The sequence below is a fragment of the Panthera onca genome, chromosome C1, assembly GCF_046562875.1.
Source record: "Panthera onca isolate mPanOnc1 chromosome C1, mPanOnc1 haplotype 2, whole genome shotgun sequence".
In the NCBI taxonomy this organism is placed as follows: Eukaryota; Metazoa; Chordata; class Mammalia; order Carnivora; family Felidae; genus Panthera; species Panthera onca.
The window spans coordinates 9380856-9399439 of NC_138346.1; the positions used below are offsets into that span (position 1 = coordinate 9380856).

The following is an 18584-nucleotide window of genomic DNA, read 5'->3' on the forward strand; positions in this document are numbered from 1 at the left end:
TTCAGCATATTTTTCCTAGAATGTGCACTTGGAAACATTTATGTGACTCATGGGATTCTAGAACACACTGGATCTTTTGACTGTGGCATGTGCTCAGAGTAAAACACATCAGGAAACACCAGCTCAAAATCCAGCCCCCTGACACCCTGCAGCCCAGCACTGGCAACCCCCTGCCCCCACCTTCCTCACTGGGCCCACATCTTGATGGGGAGCTCAAGGCTTCCTGTGGCTCTTCTTCATCACTGGTCTTCCAACAGGACTTGTGGCATAGACTCTGGGTCTAAAGTTCTCTCTTGTCCAGCAAGAGAGTGAGACGCAGGATTAAAAGCTAGAGACGGCTAATGTCCAGGAAAAGACAAGAGCCCCGAATAAGCGTCCTTGCCCTGTTTTTATTAGGATCAGAAGGCTCACAAACATGGTGATGGACGTGCACAAAGAGACTATGAATCTGTGAACATTAACTTGAGGATGTGAGGGAAGTGGGGTCTTGAAGATATTTAGGATTAGGGGTTTGGGTTAATACAAAACAAAATCCGGGTGCCGGGCAATTGGGTGGAAGGTTGTTTATAGCTGACATGAGGCACCACTTCTGTTTATCTTAGCTAGCCTAGGGGATGAAACAGGTAGGACACATGACTTCAGGATCGACAAGGCACCTTTCTTTTGTTAATCATCTCTGCTCTGGGCAACTTCACCCTGCAGCGCAAAGCAACAATCTATACCCCAATTTACCTGTTGACCTAACTTGATCCTTCCTGTGAAAGCAGTTTTCTGCTACAGTACTAAATTGGGGGTGCTTCCAACCTGAATACTTAATCTTGTTTATTTCATATACCTATGTTCTATATTGAAGCCTTTGTCCCTCCCTCTCTATACTGGGGCTTCTGCCCCACCTTCTCTATACTTATTTACCTAATCTTGTCTACCCAAACTTGGGTGTGAGCATCCTATGACTTTGTAATTCTTTATGCCTTGTGAACCCATTGGTGTAAGCCTAGGGGATTCCTAAGCTTATTCCCAACAGCCTTGTTGTCCTCAGCAGAAAGGAATGAAATCTCACAGACATCTCAATTTATGACTAAAGAGAACTCACGGCAAGAAAATAACAAAAACCAAGTATGCTCCACTCCACAAAACAACAGCCCAGACCTGAGGTTGCCTTCCCTTCAGTAGCTTTCCCTGGAAACAGAGAATAATTCATTCATCATGGGAAAAATCTTCCATTTCTTACACATCGTTCTTTTTCTACTTCTTCTCTTTTCCATGTGATTCTGTCAATCTTACCAATCTCTGCCTCTGTTCTGCTGCCATCTCTTGGAGCTTCTCTTTCTCTCATTGTGCTTCTCTCTTGTTCTCGGTTTCTGCGAATTCTTCCCTTGTTTTCTCTGAAACTTCTATTCCTTTTCTACCCTTTGTCCCTTGGTTGCTCCTCTCGGTTGTCTAGCTTTCTCTAAAGAAAATCTTCCCTAGGGTGGTATGTTTTAAATAGGATTTACCCAGAGTGGAGAAGGGTAAATAGAGGACAGCAGAACATAAAGACCATCCTAAGTAAGGTATATGGAAAGGCTCAGATATGAAAGAGATATTTAACATTTAAAATTATTAGGGAAGAAAGTTTATTCTATCTTGAAGTAGTAATGTAGGAGGCAGGTGATGAGGATGGAGAAACAGGCAGGTGGCTCACTGTAGGTGACCTTGGACCCCATTGAAAGAAACATTTATTTAATCCTTGGGGTATTTAAAAGTAAGAAATACTTCTTATTATTCCTTAGAAGGAAAGTAATACAATTTAATTTTTATTTTCAAATGCCCCATTTAGTTGAAGTGCAAATAATACATTAAGTTTGGAGGAAGGAGGTAGGCAGAAATCTGCCTCTGAGAACAACAATAGTGACAGAGACATAGGTTAGAGACTCTGCCCTGGGAATGTGATAGATGGACAGTGGACAGGTGGGAGATATTCTGAAGAAGAAATGACCATGTTGGAGCAGTAACAGGCATGTCATTGAGGGCAAGAGGAGTCTGGGGCAAACTGCTAGGTTTCCAACTTGAAAACACATGGGTCAACAGTGATCTATCATGAGGGAAAGAATGCTGAGGAATTGGCTCTAGCTTGAACAATGAAGAGCGAACAATGCTTTCGGTTCTAGAAGTGCCAAGTTTCAGGTTCTTGAACGAATATCAGTGTAGGGATCTATCACGCCCCTGGTCTTCAGGTCCACGGATAAATGAGCTCTGAAGATAAGCTAGGGTGGAGGGTTGGTCTTGGGAATCACTGGAATGTTCAGGGAGAGGCTTATTGCAGTGTGACATTTTGTAAGTGTCACTTTGATAATTAGGGACAGTTTCATCTGGAAACTCGCAGCTAACGTCGTCAGCCCTTGTGTCCAAAGGCATTTCTATCCAGTGCTCTGGCCTCAAACCTGCAGCATCCCAACCTGTTCCTCTTCCCCATTATCCTCTGTTTACCTTTCACCTAGTTTCCATCTACTCTCTCTGCATAAGTGCCTTTGCTTTTCCCTGGCTTTCTCCACTTCCTAGTACTTACTTTCCTCTCCATATTTCTCTTTCCTTATGTTTTCTCTCACTTTTTACCTCTGATCCTTGAGCCATATTTCAGTTTCTCTCTTTTCTACTGTCTCTGCTTCCTCCCTGTCATTGCTGTTTCTTCCACTTTACCTTGACCTTCAGTCTATCTGTGCACTGGCATCCTCCAGGCTCCCCACTCTTGCTGTCTCAACCACTCACTCCACTCTGGGACTTTGACTACAGTATGGGGTCTACCCCACTGGCCAGCCCCAGGGGGAAGTTTTCCCACGTGGACTGGACATGGCATGCTACCTCCAAATTCCTCTCAGTTGGTCTCTTGAAGTTAACTGAAAATTATCCCCCTTCCCCACCCTGGAGTTTATGTTCCTTTTGGAAAATTGGATCTCTTTATGTAATTTGTTTTCTATTACCCCTAGCTACCTTTTCCACTTTCTCTTTCTATAACCTCCATCACCAAATACTGTCTCTACCGAGGAGCTTAGATTTCTCTGCCCATAGTCTCTGTCACATCTGTGGGCAGGTAAGGGCCAGTAGAAGCAGACACTAGAAGAGACCTGGGGTAGGAGACAAAATGCAGCCTTTGCTCCCATGAAGACAAGAAAATAAAGATTTAATACCAAATTGTAACATGAATAATAGTTACCTTGTCCCACATATGACAGTAAGTTGAGTCTCTCTTCTGGCACACTGAAATTATTCATTCGGAGAAGTGAATGTTCACAGAACTCTGAAGAAGAGGACAAGAAAATGGCAGAATTTAGACAGTGACCGGAGAAGAGACCCCTGTGTGCTCAAGCTGAACTCTGATATTCAAGCTCCAAGGACCCCACCTGGGGCTCAACAAAATCTTGCTTGCCTCTTTTTCATGCAGATGCACCTAACTTAAGTAAGTGTAAAAGAGCTGTGTAACCAACACCACAGTCAACATCTGGAACATTTCCACCATGCCAGAGAGTTCCCTTATGCTGATTTCAAGTCAGTTTCCACCCACTGTAAGCAGCCATTGTTCTGATTTTTATCACCATTAAGAAGAACTTCCTTTCTGGAACTGTACTTATCTGTCCTGATGCTCATATAAAAAGGGTTACACAGTATGTATGCTTGTGACTGGCTTCTTTTGCTCAATGTACATCGGACTCATGAACAACATGGGTCTGAACTCCGTGGGTCCACTTGTATTTTCTTTCTTATGAATTTTTAAATAAAATTTTTTCTGTAGCTTACTTTATTATAAGAATACAGTATAGAATGCTTATAACATAAAACTGTGTGTTAACTGACCACTTATTTAGTGGAAAGGCATCCATTCGACAGTAGCCCATTAGTAATTAAGTTTCTGAAGGGTCAAAAGTTATATGTGGATTTTCAGCTGTGCAGGGGGTTGGAGCCCCTGCCCCCTGAGATATTAAGGAGTCAACTATAATGTTTTAGGGATTCATCCATGTTGTTTCATATACTAGTAGTTCATTCCTTTTTTTAAAAAAAAAATGTTTATTTATTTTTGAGAGAGACAAGAGACAGAGTGTAAGCAGGGGAGGGGCAGCGAGAGAGAGGGAGAGACACAGAATCTGAAGCAGGTTCCAGGCTCTGAGCTGTCAGCACAGAGCCCAAAGTGAGGCTTGGACTCATGGACTGCAAGATCATGACCTAAGCTGAAGTCGGATGCTTAACCGACTGAGCCACCCAGGCGCCCCTAGTTCATTCCTTTTTATTGCTGAATAGTATTCCACTCTGTAAATGTATCATAGTTTATTTATGGATGTTTCCATATTTTAGCTGGTAGGAATAAAGCTACTATAGGCATCCTTGTACAAATCTGTGTGTGAACATAAGTTTTCATTTCTCATGAGTATGATACCTAGGAGTCAAATGACTGAGTCACAGGTTAGATTTAACTTTATAAGGGACCGACAAATAGTTTTCCAACGTGATCATATCGCCTTACATTCCTACCAAAAATATACGTATGGAGTTCTAATCACTCCACTCTCTCACCAACGTGTTGTCAGTCTTTTTCATTTCAGCAATTTTAGGGAGTAAATGGTAACTTGTGTGTTCAAATTTGCATTTCCCTGATGATTAATGACATTGAACACTTTGTTTATATACTTACTGGCCATTTTCTATTGTTTGTAGTGAAGTTATCAGGTCAAATCTCCTGTCCATTTTTTGAATTAGTAGGTGTCTTATTATTTGTTCATAGGAGTTCTTTATTCTGGGTACAATCTTTTGTCAGGTGTGTGTATTGCAAATACTTTCTCCCTCTCTCTGACTTGCTTTTGCCTTTTCTTAATGGTGTCATTAGAAAAGCACAAGTTTTTAATTTTGACGAAGTCTAGTTTGCCAAGTTTTTCTTTTGTAATCCATGTTTTTTGTGTTCTATATAATTCATTTTTGCCTACCGTAAGCTTGCAAAGGTACTTTCCTGTTTTTTCCTCTAGAAGTTTTATAGTTTTAGCCTTAACTGGTAAATCTGTGATCCAAGGTGAATTACTTTTTGTGGATGGTGTGAAGTAGGAGTGGAGGTTTCTTTTTTCCATGGAACATCTCTAGATTTTCTCTTTTAGCCTCTCTGCCTATGCTATTCCAGCATCCTACCCTCCCTGCCTCTCTGTGGTCTTTTCTTTCTTTGCTTTGCCACAGGAACCAGACACCCTTTTTTGGTAAATAAATGTCTCTTTGCCTCAGGCTCTGGTCTATGCCTCTGACCCACTCATGGCTCCTTGGAGCCTTCTTTCTAAACTATGAACACATGACACAGCTTGTACCTCTGCCTGTATGTGCCATAGGTCACAGTCACCCGGGAAAATATTGGACTGCCAGTCAACCTTACCTGTTTGTTCAAATTCTTGGGCACGTTTATTTTCCATTTCCTCAGTTCTTACGGTGTCATTTGGGTCATGAGATGAATCTCCTTCCATTATGTTCATCTGTTGTCCATCACTGAGCTGCTCTGGGATTCCAGCTACAAGCAGGGCATCACCAAGATGACATCAGGAACGTTCAAGAATTCGTTTCCCTCCCTTCCATGATGAGCCTTTTTTACTCTTTTCTAATAACTATCACTGACCCTTCTACCATCCCATTCTCATTCCTACTAGCCTCAGTAGATGAACCTCTGGAATTATTTTTGACGTGCTTTGTACTTTTTAATGTACTTTTTAGGCTTTTAGCAATTTTATTTCATTCAAAAGAATAACTGTATGTGGGGAAATAGGTTCTACTTACATAAATGGGTTAGAAAAAAACTTAGGGTGGAAAGCCACCACCACGGGGCAAAAACGCCTGAGGTTAGCTAGATATTGTAATGGGATCACAAGTACTTTCCATCTGATGCCAATACACTATTGTACTCTGATCACAAACTCCCCTTGCCTCCCAAACCCTTTGCTTCTTACATAGACAAGTTAACAATTACTGTCTGATTGTTTTCTCCTTGTTCATGTGTGTAACATCTTGTTTTCTTCTCGTTCACCACGTGGATAATATCTTGTGAGCTCAATAAATACGGAGACAAAACCTCTGCTCTGGAGTCTTGTCTCCTCCCAGACATTAGCCTCTCTTGTATTCAATTCTGCATCTGCTCTCTTGCTGGACAAGAGAGAACTGCAGACCCATAGTTTGTGACAACTGTGATTATTAAAATAGATCCAAGTTTTATATAAATGCATTAATACATTGAAAAAATATATACTGAGATATAAATACAAATGAAAGGATATATATTAATGGTATTCTATAAGTCTGGTTATAGTCTGTGGTTTTTCTTACATTGATCATTTGCAAGGGGGGAAAATCAACATTTAACAAATAAATAATTCTTTGTAGGCATTTGGCTTGAGGATAGAGACCTTTTCTTGGTCTTAAACACTGTTTCACTTACTGCTACTCTAGTCTGAGAAATAACTTTCTCTTCAGTGGGCATCTGAGGAGAAAAGTCTTCAAATTTGGAGCATTGTTAAATGTCCAGGTGTTGGAATCAGAAACACATTATAATAAAGGTAGTAAGCATATAACAATTGCTTTGTGCCACAAATTATTATAAGTGCTTCATATCAATTAAATCATTAAATTCTCCAACAACCTTATTTTAGAATAGATTAATAGACAGATTTATAGCTTCAATTTATACATTGGAACACAGAAATTAAGTAACTCGCCCAAGTAAGCAAGAGGTAGAGCCAGAGGTGAAGCCCAGCAGCAAAGCCTCAGCATGTTTGCCCTTGGCTGGCACGTAGGAGAGGGTTCAAGTCCTAGATCAGTCAGGTGACCTTGCACAAATCACTAACCATCCTCATGCCTCAGTTTCTTCTGGAAAATGGGAATAACAAAACGCTATGATAGGGTTGTTATGAGGAGTACTTGTAAAGGGAAAACAGAGTTATAGTAACTTAGCAAGAAATCATAATTTTCAATATTAATGGTGTATATGTTATAATTTAACAATTAATTATTGTTAAGAATAGGAACAAAAGAATGATCGAAAAGCTGGAAACAGTGGCTATTGTTTACAAAAGTACATAGTTCAGGGACACCTGGGTGACTCGGTTGGTTAAGTGTCTGACTTTGGCTCAGGTCATGATTTCATGATTCATGAGTTCAAGCCCCACATTGGGCTCTCTGTTGTCAGTGAACAGCCTACTTCAGATCCTCTGTCTTTTTCTGTCTCCGCTACCCCTCTGCTCTCTCAATCTTGGTCAAAAATAAACAAACATTAAAAAAAAATTTTTAAGTATATAGTTCATATGTGAGGAATATTTTGCCTCATGGGAAGGGCTGACCTTATCCCTAGCGGTCTGAGAAAGGTCTGTATCACTACTGTTGTCACTGTTAAAGTGATTACTGCCTTTAATTCTCTTTTCCCCTTTACACTATTTTCCATTTTCCTCTCTTTTCTACACAGTACCACTCCTTCCATGTTCTCTTCTGCACATAATTACAACCCTCCCTCTCCTCTTTTCTTTTATTGGCAGAAGCATTTATAGCAGTTCCTTCTTGCCTTTCTCTTTGGACCTGTTACCTGGTGGCAAACCTTACCACTTCCCAGATCTACTGAATGTCTAACTCACAGTTAACCACTGTCAGCTCCTCCCCTTAATTCTGCCTCATGGTCACAGTAAGACCTGCTCTTGTGCGTTCCCGTTCCATATTCTGAGTGGTCTTATCTGCCTGGCAAAATTTTTGGATTCCACACCTGGTGGGTTAGCTGGGATCCCATATCGCCATCCGTGGTCTGGCTCCCCATCTCTTTCTGTGCCCCTCCCCATGGTGCACTGTCCACCCAGGATCTCGGCCCCCTGATCTCTGCTCGCCTTTCTGCTCAGCAGATGAAAGAACAAGTCTCTATTGAGTCACAAGTACCTAGCATATGGTGTACTTGGAAATGGAGCATCTCCTTTGTCTCTTCTTCATCAATGGCTTCATAATGGAAGTTGTCATAAATCACTGGGAAGAGTAAGGAAAGGCAGTTAGAGCCCTCCAACGGTGACCAGGTGCTTCCTCTCACAACTACACACCTGGCACAGCCTTGACTCTGGCAGTTCAGCAGGAGCCTCCCAGCCGTCAGGGAACCCTGGGCTTCAGTGGGTTTCACAGGACCAGAGACTGATGCTGCTCCTGGAATCCTACATCTGCTCTACATCAAGATGTGCCTCACAGGACTTAAAGGATGGATGATGGAAAAGTTGTAAATAGTTTAGACTGGCCAGAGACCAATGAAAGTTCATTAAAAATAAATAATATATATGGACTGTGTTTTGTAAGTTCTACGTGCAACTAGGAAGAGAGAAGAAGCAGAGGCATTTCAGCCAGAGAAAAGTAGTTTATAGAGAAATAGACCTATATGAAAAAAAGAAAGCCCCAACATCTTTTAAGGATGGAGGTTTTAAAGAAAAGAAACAACAAAGCAAAGAAATGAGAGAAGAGGGAGAGAAAGAGAGAAATAAAGAGACTGAGAGAGAAAGAGAAAGAAAGAAAGAAAGAAAGAAAGAAAGAAAAAGAAAGAGTAAATGAAGGAAAGGGAAGGGAAGAAGGGAGGGAGGAAGGGGATCTTAGATCAGGGAAGGAAGATGAGCTGGTTACAAAGAAACACAACAGTGAAGAGGAACTGGCATTTTCCTGGGGTGGGATGGGTGGGGAGAGACACAGGTAACAACAAGACACTCTGTAAGGCACAAACAAGAAGTGCATATTGTTTGAAAGGCACAACAGAAAGTGAATATCACAGCTGTACCAGTGACCCAGAAAGTGATCACACGAAATGCAGAAAATCAGCTCAGGGCACCCCCGCTTCGCAGCTGCGTTTCAAGGTACCTCAGCAAAGACAGGTGGAAAAAGAAGACTGACAAAACATGAGGAAAAAAGTCCAAGAAATAGAGAAAGATGCTGGCCAAGAAAGACAGCTGTCCAGAGCACACCTCCTGGAGGCAATACCCACTGCAGGGTCAGGGCAGTAGGGTGGGGGTGAAGGTAGAAAGGTTTTATTGGGACAACAGATGCTTCTGCCATCCCCAGGACATGTTGGCTCCTTGTCCAGGCAAACTTCCTGGGTCACCTACTGGTACAGCTGCCATATTCTTGTCTGAAGGAGGACATGGGGGCAAATGCTGTGTGAGTCAGAGGTCTTGGGAACACAGAGGGGGGCCCAAGCACAGGTGTTTCTCTGCACATTGTACAACCCTCCTACCAGTTTCTTGGCTTTGGGCTACTGACCTGCAGTTCCCTTGAACACCAGGGTCTAGGAGATGCCAGTAGTGACCTCCCTGGGGGCAGGTGGACAGTGCTGCCGTGAGCCTCAGTGCAGGGAGCCCCAAAAGCTAACACGTGATGTGGGTGCTGAGGCCCAAGGAAGGGGATCCCCACAGTGCATGGAGAGGATTTGAGCCCCTGAGATGTGAGTAGTAACAGTAACTGCCATTCCTTCATAACCATGATCTGGGGCCATCCTGGTTACACATATAACGCTAACTTCAAATTTATGACCAGGTATTTGACTTCCTTTATTCCTTTTTCTGACTTGGATACATCATAGCATGGAAATATGATCGCTTTTATTTTCAACAAGATACGGTTTTCACAAATCAGCACATCCCATTCTTTATATTGACTTCTTTTACTTTTTCTCTGCTTAAAAATCCTTCACTACCTCTTTATTTCCCAAATAATAAGCTTCAAATCTCTTGGCACTGGGCGTTGGACCCTCAAAAATCCCCAACCAACTTCCCTTCTCAGAATTAGCTTCCAAACATTCCCTCCCGGGCGGTATTTTCAGTCACACCATTCTGTCAGTCCACTGTGTTGCTCATGCTCGGTGGCTTTCACAAGCTTCCCCTCCCCAAGCCTTGGGTATTTCCTGGGCTTCTCTTGTGACATCTCCACTGTTTGTCTGGAGAAGTCAGTTGGCACACAACTGCACCAAGTGACAAATTTTCTAAGACAAAGAAAATCTCTTAATCTTTGAACATGTCTACAAGTAACAGATGCTTCCTCCTTTCTTACAAAAGCATATACTTCATGCCTTCCCCCCCACCCCCCCCAAAAAAGTAGAGATTCAAATCCTATGTTTCAGCAAATTCAGGTCCTGGCTGAGCAATTATTGTGGGGTTACTTGGTTAACATCTGTCACCCCCACTAATTGTAAGTTTCATGAGGACACGGGTCATGTGTATTTTCTTCACCACTGTACTCTCTGTGTCTGGCATGTAGCAGTCACTCAAGAAAAGCAATCAGCAGGGGGATGACTTGAATGGCTCTTTTTGATTGAGTATACACTGCCAAGGGCACTATAAGAGACTGACTGTTGGGAACAATGTTTATCTGAGGAGTAAGGAAGGCCAGGGTACAGATGCCCATCTAAATGGCTGGTAGACACAGGTAGGCATCTGTCCTACATACAAAGAAAAGCCCTGAGAGGGGACAACACCAGTGTTGGGTTGTAGGAAGATGACTATGTTCTTGACTGTCAAGAGTCTGGTTGCACTGGCCGATGGTCAGATTGCCAACTGGCTCTGTTCCCATTTTGTTTCTCAGGCACCTGGGAGCTGTTTGGGACAGTTCAACTCCAGTTAGTACAGGTCTCAATGTGGGGGTCTGGGTCTTTAGCTAACAAGGTAACATTTATAGTTGCCTGTGTTATCAGAGTAGCTGTGTAAAGAGGGGGTCGTGTGGACAAGCAGAGCCAGCAGGCTCTGGCCAGGCTGGGATTGGTATCATTGAGGACACAATGGGTTGCACTCAACATCTGGTCCAGGTGAGGATCTAAAGCAACTGGTCTGCCCGATTCAAGTGTAGGTAGAGGCCGATAGGTTGGGTCAGAGGTGACCCAACAGTCATGGGGGATATCAGGGCAGGTCGGATCAGGCAGCCCCCAGTAGCGTCTCATTTTTAATTTTCCCATCCAGTAAGTTCTCCTGTTTCTGTTACAGGGAGTAATCTTCCTGGCATCATAACATCTTCCTGGCATGTGGGGGTAAACAGTGGTCAGGGGCATGGTGGTAGTATTATCTCATCCTTTAGGCCCAGAGGAGCAAGGGGAGGAGTAGGAACAGGGGGAGGAGCAACAGGGGAGGGAATACGAGCAGAGGGAGGGAGAGCAGGGTAACAGTCAGGGCAATCTGGGCCTGTAACATAAGGCTGTCCGTCCTGGAGGCAAAAGACATCAGAAGATGCTTTGACACATCCCTCCAGTAAGGGAGGAAAGTTCCAAGAGGGGCAGTGGTAAGTGGAACAAGAACACGGTTGGTAAGATGAAAAGCTCCCTTTTGAGAATGTTAGGAACGGGAATATACACAATGGGGATAGGAGACAAGGCTGATTCAGCATCAGTGGGAGTGATTCCATCCTGGGGATATAAAGGCAGAAAACAAACATACAGAGAAGGACATCAATCACAACTCAGATCATATACATATACATACGTACACACACATATATACATATGTATACATCTAAGGAGAATAAGGCATCCTGACACTAGTAGGTAGAGGAAGGCTAACAAGGTTTGTGACTGAGGTGCCAATCTGAGGGAATAACTTGGGTAAGCCCCACAGCAAAGAGGATAACAACCAGTATGGGAAGAGAAATAGGTAGGGAATGACAATGAAATTCGAGAGACAACGATTTGCTGTAGTTCATTTAAGTCGCTTGGTGATTTCCTCAAGCTTCTGGTTACAGAAAGTTCCCAGGTGTTGGCTGCTGGCTGCTGATAATCTGCTGTCTTCTTAAGAATGATCTGTAGAGGATTGTTCTGGTTAGCATTCAAAGTGGTTGTCAGGTGACAGATGGGCTGCCTTTACTCAAGAATGGTGGATCCAGGCGGTTAGTCCTGCAACCTTGATGGCTGTGGGCATGGTTAGCACAACTAAATAGGGTCCCTTCCAGGTAGGTTTGACTGGTCTCCTTTTCCAATCTTTTATCCAAACCTGATCCCCAGGTTTGCGAGCGTGCCCAGTTATTCCTAGGGAAATGGGTAATCCTGTCTGTCACCCATCTATGTATCTCAAATATAGTTTTCCTTAATCCTTGTACTTGTTTTTGTATTTCTAAATTCCCTAGCTCTGTCAGGTCGCCCTTGAATTTGACTAGTGAAGGGGGCTTTCCATATAGGATCTCGAATAGGGAGAATCCTGTTTTTGTCCGGGGTATACAACATGCTAAGAAAAGAGCTAGGGGTAGTATATCTGGTCATGGCAAGTTAATTTCCTGACATAGTTTTGCCATGATTTACTTAAACTGTGATTTAAGGGTCCAGTTCAGATGGCCCACTTTCCCTGAACTCTGGAGCCAGTAGGCTGCATGTAAGCTCCATTGGATACCTAGGGTTTGGGCTGCTTGTTGCACCACCTTGGCCACGAAAGCTGGGACATTGTCTGAGCCTATGGGTTAATGACATTCCATACCTGTACCAGAAGAAATTTGTATCCTCCACTGGGTCTTATTTTGATAAAGTCTGCCTCCAAATCTTCGAAGGGTGCCTGACCATAGTGTCGGATTCCCGTGGGCCCAGTAGGGGCTTGTTTGGTGTTATTTTGAGTGCTGAAGAGGAAGCATTGAGAGATCGAGGCACAGAGGGATGGGAGCTGAGCAAGTACATCGTAGTAAGCTTTCAAGGGCAGTTTTTCCCAGGTGGGTGAGCTCACGCTGTTGGAGAACCACTTGGTGGGCTAGCTGCTCTGGTATAGACTCTTTGATCGGGAAGTATCCACCATCCTTCTTTTGTCTGGCTTCCTTTTTCCTGTTGTGCCCATTTTGTTTCTTGGATTGTGTGCCTTTCACAAATCCAGGAAGTTGGCAGTTCCTGGACCAGCATGATTTTTGAGGGCGTTGTTTGTCTTTCTGCTGCTTGTTTAGCTGCGGCATCTGCCCATCGGTTACCTTCCGACACTGAGTCCTTTCCTCTTTGGTGTCCCTTGCAGTAGAAGACTGCTACCTCCCTTGGCTCCCAGACTGCTCTTAATAGTTTTGGGATTCTTTCCTGATTTTTTATTTCTCTTCCTCTTGCTACCAAAAGTCCTCTCTCCTTGTATAGAGAGTCCTCTCTCCTTGTATAGTCCTCTCTCCCATGTACGTGTAGAGTGGTGAAGGCATAGAGTAAGTCAGTGTGTATGTTGGTCATTTGTCTTTACTGAGTTCTAGTGCTCTCATTAGGGCCCACAGTTCTGATGTTTGGGCTGACCATCTTGTGGAAGGACCTTTGCTTCTGTGACCCCAAAATCAGAGACTACTGCATAGCCAGCATATCTTTTGCCTTCGCTCATGAAGCTGCTGCTGTCTGTGTATATGATGAGGTCAGAATTTCGTAAGGGCCTGATAGGTCGGGTTGACTAGAATGGTCCTCATCAAGTACCTCTAGGCAATCATGCTCTGGGGAGCCCTGCTGCTGCAGGCCAGGAAGTGGCAAGATTTAGGGTTTTTATGGCTTCCAATATTACTCATGGGTTTTCACATAGTAGTCCCTGATATTGTGTCATCCAAGCATGAGTTAACCAGTGTTTCCCCCTGGCATCCATCAGGGCAATAACTGAATGGGGAACCTCAATGTTTAGGTTTTGCCCCAATGTGAGTTTGTCTGCTTCCTTGGTTGAAAGTGTGGTGGCTGCCAGTGCCCTCAAACAGGGTGGCCATCCCGCTGCAACTGAGTCAATCTGTTTTGAAAGGTATGCCACTGGTCTCTGCCAGGTTCCAATTCCTGGGTTAGAACCCCCAGGGCCACCCACATCGTTTTCATGCATGAACAGGTTGAAATCTCGTGATACATCTGGGAGTCCCAAGGCTGGTGCCTCTGTGAATTTCATTTTTATGTCTGTGAACACCTTTTCTTGATTAGGGCCCCAGAAAAGGGATCCCCTTTCTTCCCCCTTTAGTGTCTCGTATAGAGGTCTGGCCAACTCTGAGAACCCTGGCATCCATATCCGACAGAATCCTGCTGCTCCCAGAAACTCTCAGACCTGCCAGCAGGTAGTGGGAACTGGAATGGCACAGACTGCCTGTTTCCTTTTGGCTCCCAGCATCCATTTGCCTTGGGTAATGCCAAATATTTAACTTCCTGTTGGCAAATCTGTGTCTTTTTCATTGACATCCAGCATCCCACCTCTGGTAGTGGCTTGAGTAGGGCCCTGGTTCCCTCCCAGCATTGGGTCTGCGTGGGACTGGCTAGCAAGAAATCATCCACATATTGGAGGAGGACACATACTAGGTCCTGTCCTGGAAACCTGGCTAAGTCAGATGCCAGGCCCCACTGAGAAAGGTTGGTGGATTTTTGAATCCTCGAGGCAGTCTAGTCCAAGAGAATTGTTCCTTTGTTCCTGTGGCGGGGTTTTCCCCTCAAAGACAAATAGGGGTTGCCTATTAGGTTCTAGCTGGAGACAGAAGAAGGTGTCCTTTAAATCTCGACCTGTGAACTATCCTTCTTCAGAGGGTATGAGTCCTAGTAGAGTGTATGGGTTAGGAAACACTGAATGTAGCATTATGACTGCTTCATTAATGGCTCTTGGGTCCTGTACAGGGTGGTAATCATTTGTCCCATGCTTTTTCACAGGCATCAGGGGAGTATTCCGTGGGGACTGGCACCCTTTTAGAAATCTCCATTTGAGTAGCCTGTTTAAGTGTGTCTGGGTCCCCAGGTGTGCCTCCCATGGGGCCATATATTGGCATATTTTGACAGGTTGGGTCCCAGGCTTTAGGTCAATTAATATTGGGGGTGGTTTTTTGCCAGACCAGGGAGGTTCTCTTCTGCCCAAACTGAAGGGAATTCAGCTTCTACCTCGGGGGCCACAGTTGGCTCATCGGGAGGAGAAATATGTAACCTCCACTCTTCTTCCTATGATATCGTCAAGGATAAAATCGTGGGTTGGGCCTTTTCATTTAGGCACAGTTGTGTCTTTTCATCTGAAGTGAAAGTATTTCTGCTCCCAGCTTGGCTAGGAGGTCTCTACCTAACAGTGAGACCAGGCAGTTGGGTAAATACAAGAATTCATGAACTACTTGGTGACCCTTCAGCCAGCATTGTCAGGACCACAAAATGGCCTTCGGGTTTGCATCCCAGTGGCTCCTACAATGGTGACTTCTCAAGCCGACAGAGGTGCCACCTTGTGTGTCATCACAGAGTGTTCAACCCCAGTGTCAACCATGAAGTCTCTTTTCTGGCCCCCTACCTTCATGTTCACCATGGGTTCATGGGGGCCTAGTTGGATAGAGCCTGGTCTCTCCTAATCAGAGTCCATTCCTGCCTGTCTGATCAGGTCAGCCTTGGGTCGTTCTGGTTGGTAGCAGCTGAGTGGAGTGGAAGTTTTTGGTTTTCCCTTTTGGCAACTGGGGCATTCATTTTTCCAGTGTCCAAATTCTTTGTAGCAGGCACATTGATCCCATCCCAGTGGCACCCTTCTTTTTTGTTCTTGAATCCCTCGTGGTTTCTGTGGGGTCCATTCCAGATGTGGTGGTCTTCCCAAGGCTGCAGCCAGGAGAACTGCCTTTTGTTTCATTCTTCAGTCTGCCTCCTTTCTGGCAGCTCAATCCCAATTTACAAAAACCTTGTTGGTGATTTCCATCAGTTCAGTGGCATTCTTTTCCAGCAAATCCTTCCAATTTTTGGAGCTTCTGTCTAATGTCACTTTGGGCCTGTCCCACGAAGGCAGCATTGACCATGCACTGGTTTTCGGGGGCTTCTGGGTCGAACGAAGTATAAACTCTGAAGGCGTCACATAATCTTTCCTAGAAGTAAGCTGGCTCTCTTCTGGCTTTTGTAGGACCTCAGATACCTTTGCCATGTTGGTGGGCTTTTTGGCCCCTGCTTTTACTCCTTGGAGGGAGGAGAGTCGGTATCTTTCTAATCTGGCCCTTCCGGCTTCTGTGTTTGGGTCCCAGCAGGGATACTCTTTGGGCATAGCCTCCGGTGCCCAAGCTTCAACTTCTAGTTGTCCATCTGGTGACTGAGTCTGGAGCCATTTTTTTTTTTTCCCCCTTCGGTGACGCTTCATCGGTGCTCTTCCATGTTGAAAAGAGTGAGCAGAAGCTGCTTACAGTCAACCCAGGCAGGGCGGTGAATCTGGAATCTGGATTCTAGATCTCTCATCACCTACAGCTTTCCAGAGCAGGACAGCCTGTGGTGTTTCCAATTGAGGAGGTCAGTGGAGAACGGTTGGTAGTAGAAAACTGATGTCCCCTCTTGTAGGGTCCCGTCGAAGCCTATTTTCTGGAGACCCCCTAGTCACCTGCTATGGCATCTGCTTGCTGTTGGGGGCCTTGGACCTTGAATCGAGGACCTAAAGTATCTGCCTACCGGTTGAGATGTCCCTGTTGGGACAGATTGGCCACTGGCAGAGGCGAAACCGACAGGGGTGAACTTTCAGGCACTTGAGGTTCCCCTCCCTCAATTGATGGGGTCCTGGAGGCATATGGTGGTTGAAAGGAAGGACTTCTGAATTTTCTTGGAGGATGGGGCGGTGGGGTTTTTTTGCTGTGAGGTCTTCTTTCGGCCTGCGCCACTAAAACCTTACATTGTCACTTACTATTAATGCAGAACTAGACCCAAAGAAGCTTGACTTGGGCTATTTCCAGCCATTGGTCGATGTATGGGAATTGATCTGGATGGCTGGGGTCCCCAGTAATTACCTTATAAACAGCTCGGACCGTGGGAACCTCTAGGGTGCCCTCAGGGGACCAGCCTACACAGAACATAGACCATTTTAATTCGCAGAGGGTGCATAATTTCCCATGGGTCAGTTTGACCCATAGTCACCTGAAAATCTCTTTTTAAAATTCTTTTTTTAAAAGAATTTTTAATGTTTATTTATTTTTGAGAGACAGAGCATGAGCAGGGAGGGGCAGACAGTGAGAGAGAGACACAGAATCTGAAGCAGCCTCTAGGCTCTGAACTGTAAGCACAGAGCCCGATGCGGGGCTCGAACTCACAAGCCATGAGATCATGACCTGAGCTGAAGTCAGATGCTTAACCGACTGAGCCCCCCCACCCCAGGGTCCCTCCCTTTTTAAAATTCTTAATCATGCACTCCAAAACCGTTGATTTTGAGGACCTTTCCCCATCCTGGTATCCTAGATGGGTCCCTCCCAATGAACAGTGTCGCAGGACAAACAGGGAAGAGGTCGGTTCTTCTGCCTGGCCACGCCCCTCATGGGGATTAAATGCCTCTTAGCATTGGCAGGGGTATAAACCCCTGACTCAGATCAGGCCTCTGCAGACCTGATTCTGCCTTGAGCCGTATGAGATCATCACAGAACCGCAGAGTAGGACCCACTCAGGCTCACGGAGCACGGGCACTCACACACATTCAGACAGATCACAGACTTCCACCCAGGACTTCCCTGTTCTATTCAGTGACTACGTTGCCCGGGAGGTGATTAAGCTCCCCTTCTGCCTCAGGGGTGGGCCTGGATTCGTCTGAAGTCCCCGGGGACACTTACTGTTTCAATGTCCTAGGACAGGTCTTTTCTGTTCCCCCTGGAGTCCGTCCGAGTGCAGTAGTGGCCGGTACTGCTGGGTCCGGTGAAATCAATGTCGGTGCGCCTTCCTTTCCGTGGCGGGGGCCCGCAATGAGTGGCCTCTCCGCTGCTCACAGACAACGGTGGCTCAAGGGGTCAGCGTGGCTGTCGTCTTCCTGGCCAACGCACCAAAAGTGTTACAGCAATACTTGGCACACAGGAAGAGACAAGAAACACGCGCTCGGGGAATCAGAAAAGACCGTTTATTTTGCACTGGCGCTGGCCCGGCAGAGTCACCTCCAAAGGCTGAGCCCCCGAGCCCCGGTGCTGGCCTTCTTTTATGCTGGGCTAGATTCCAGGTACTTGGAAACTTTCTATCAGCTGCACAGGTAGGTGGGATTGCAGGGACTCAAGGGAAAAAGGGGGGACACGATGGGGACAGTTGGCTGATGGAAGAGGCAAGCAAGATTACAGAAGCAAAGAGCATGCAAACGGGGTATCCAGCCTGGGACATTTGGCTGGCCTTCTTTATCTGTTCTTACAGGCTTTCCTTCTCACTTGAAGGGTGTTGGGGGATGAGATGATCATTTCAACTGGACGGCTCTGAGCAAGCAGGCCCTCCATAATGTGGGTGGGCCTCATACAATCAGTTGAAGGCCCACCTAGAGCAAAAAGACTGACCTCTCCCTGTAGGAAGGAATTCACAAATAGACTGCTTTCAGATGGGAACTGCACCATCGACTCTGCTGGGGCTCCAGTCTGCCGGCCCACAGGGCAGATTTGGAATTGCCAGCGTCTATATTCACGTGAGCTCTTTCCTTACAATAAATCTCTGTTACACACACACACACACACACACACACACACACATTTTGTCTTTTCTGTTTCTCTGGAGAACCCTGACCAATACAGATTGTTTGTTTTAAAAAGTTTACAGACAAAAAAAATAAAAAGCCAACGAAGAGAATATCACAGAACCTACCACCGAAGAGCAAGTTTTTTTCTAAACAAGGTATGCCTGTATTTGCCTTTTTTCCATGTGTTATTTATTTAAATGTGTCCACATTGATATTTTTAAGTCAAACCAGGGCATTTTAATT

General features: G+C 45.0%; 1 protein-coding gene across 1 annotated transcript in view; it reads right to left on the reverse strand.

Annotated features, from left to right (window-relative positions):
- SP140 (SP140 nuclear body protein) overlaps window positions 1-18584 on the reverse strand; it is a 65571-nt gene that overhangs the window by 33180 nt on the left and 13807 nt on the right. Inside the window, exons 3-6 of the mRNA XM_078452580.2 lie at window positions 17467-17660; window positions 7912-7995; window positions 5384-5515; window positions 3194-3277 (exon numbers count right to left, since the gene is read on the reverse strand). Coding sequence (XP_078308706.2) covers window positions 3194-3277; window positions 5384-5515; window positions 7912-7995; window position 17467 — 301 coding nt within the window. The 5' untranslated portion in view covers window positions 17468-17660. The remainder of the gene's footprint in view (window positions 1-3193; window positions 3278-5383; window positions 5516-7911; window positions 7996-17466; window positions 17661-18584) is intronic.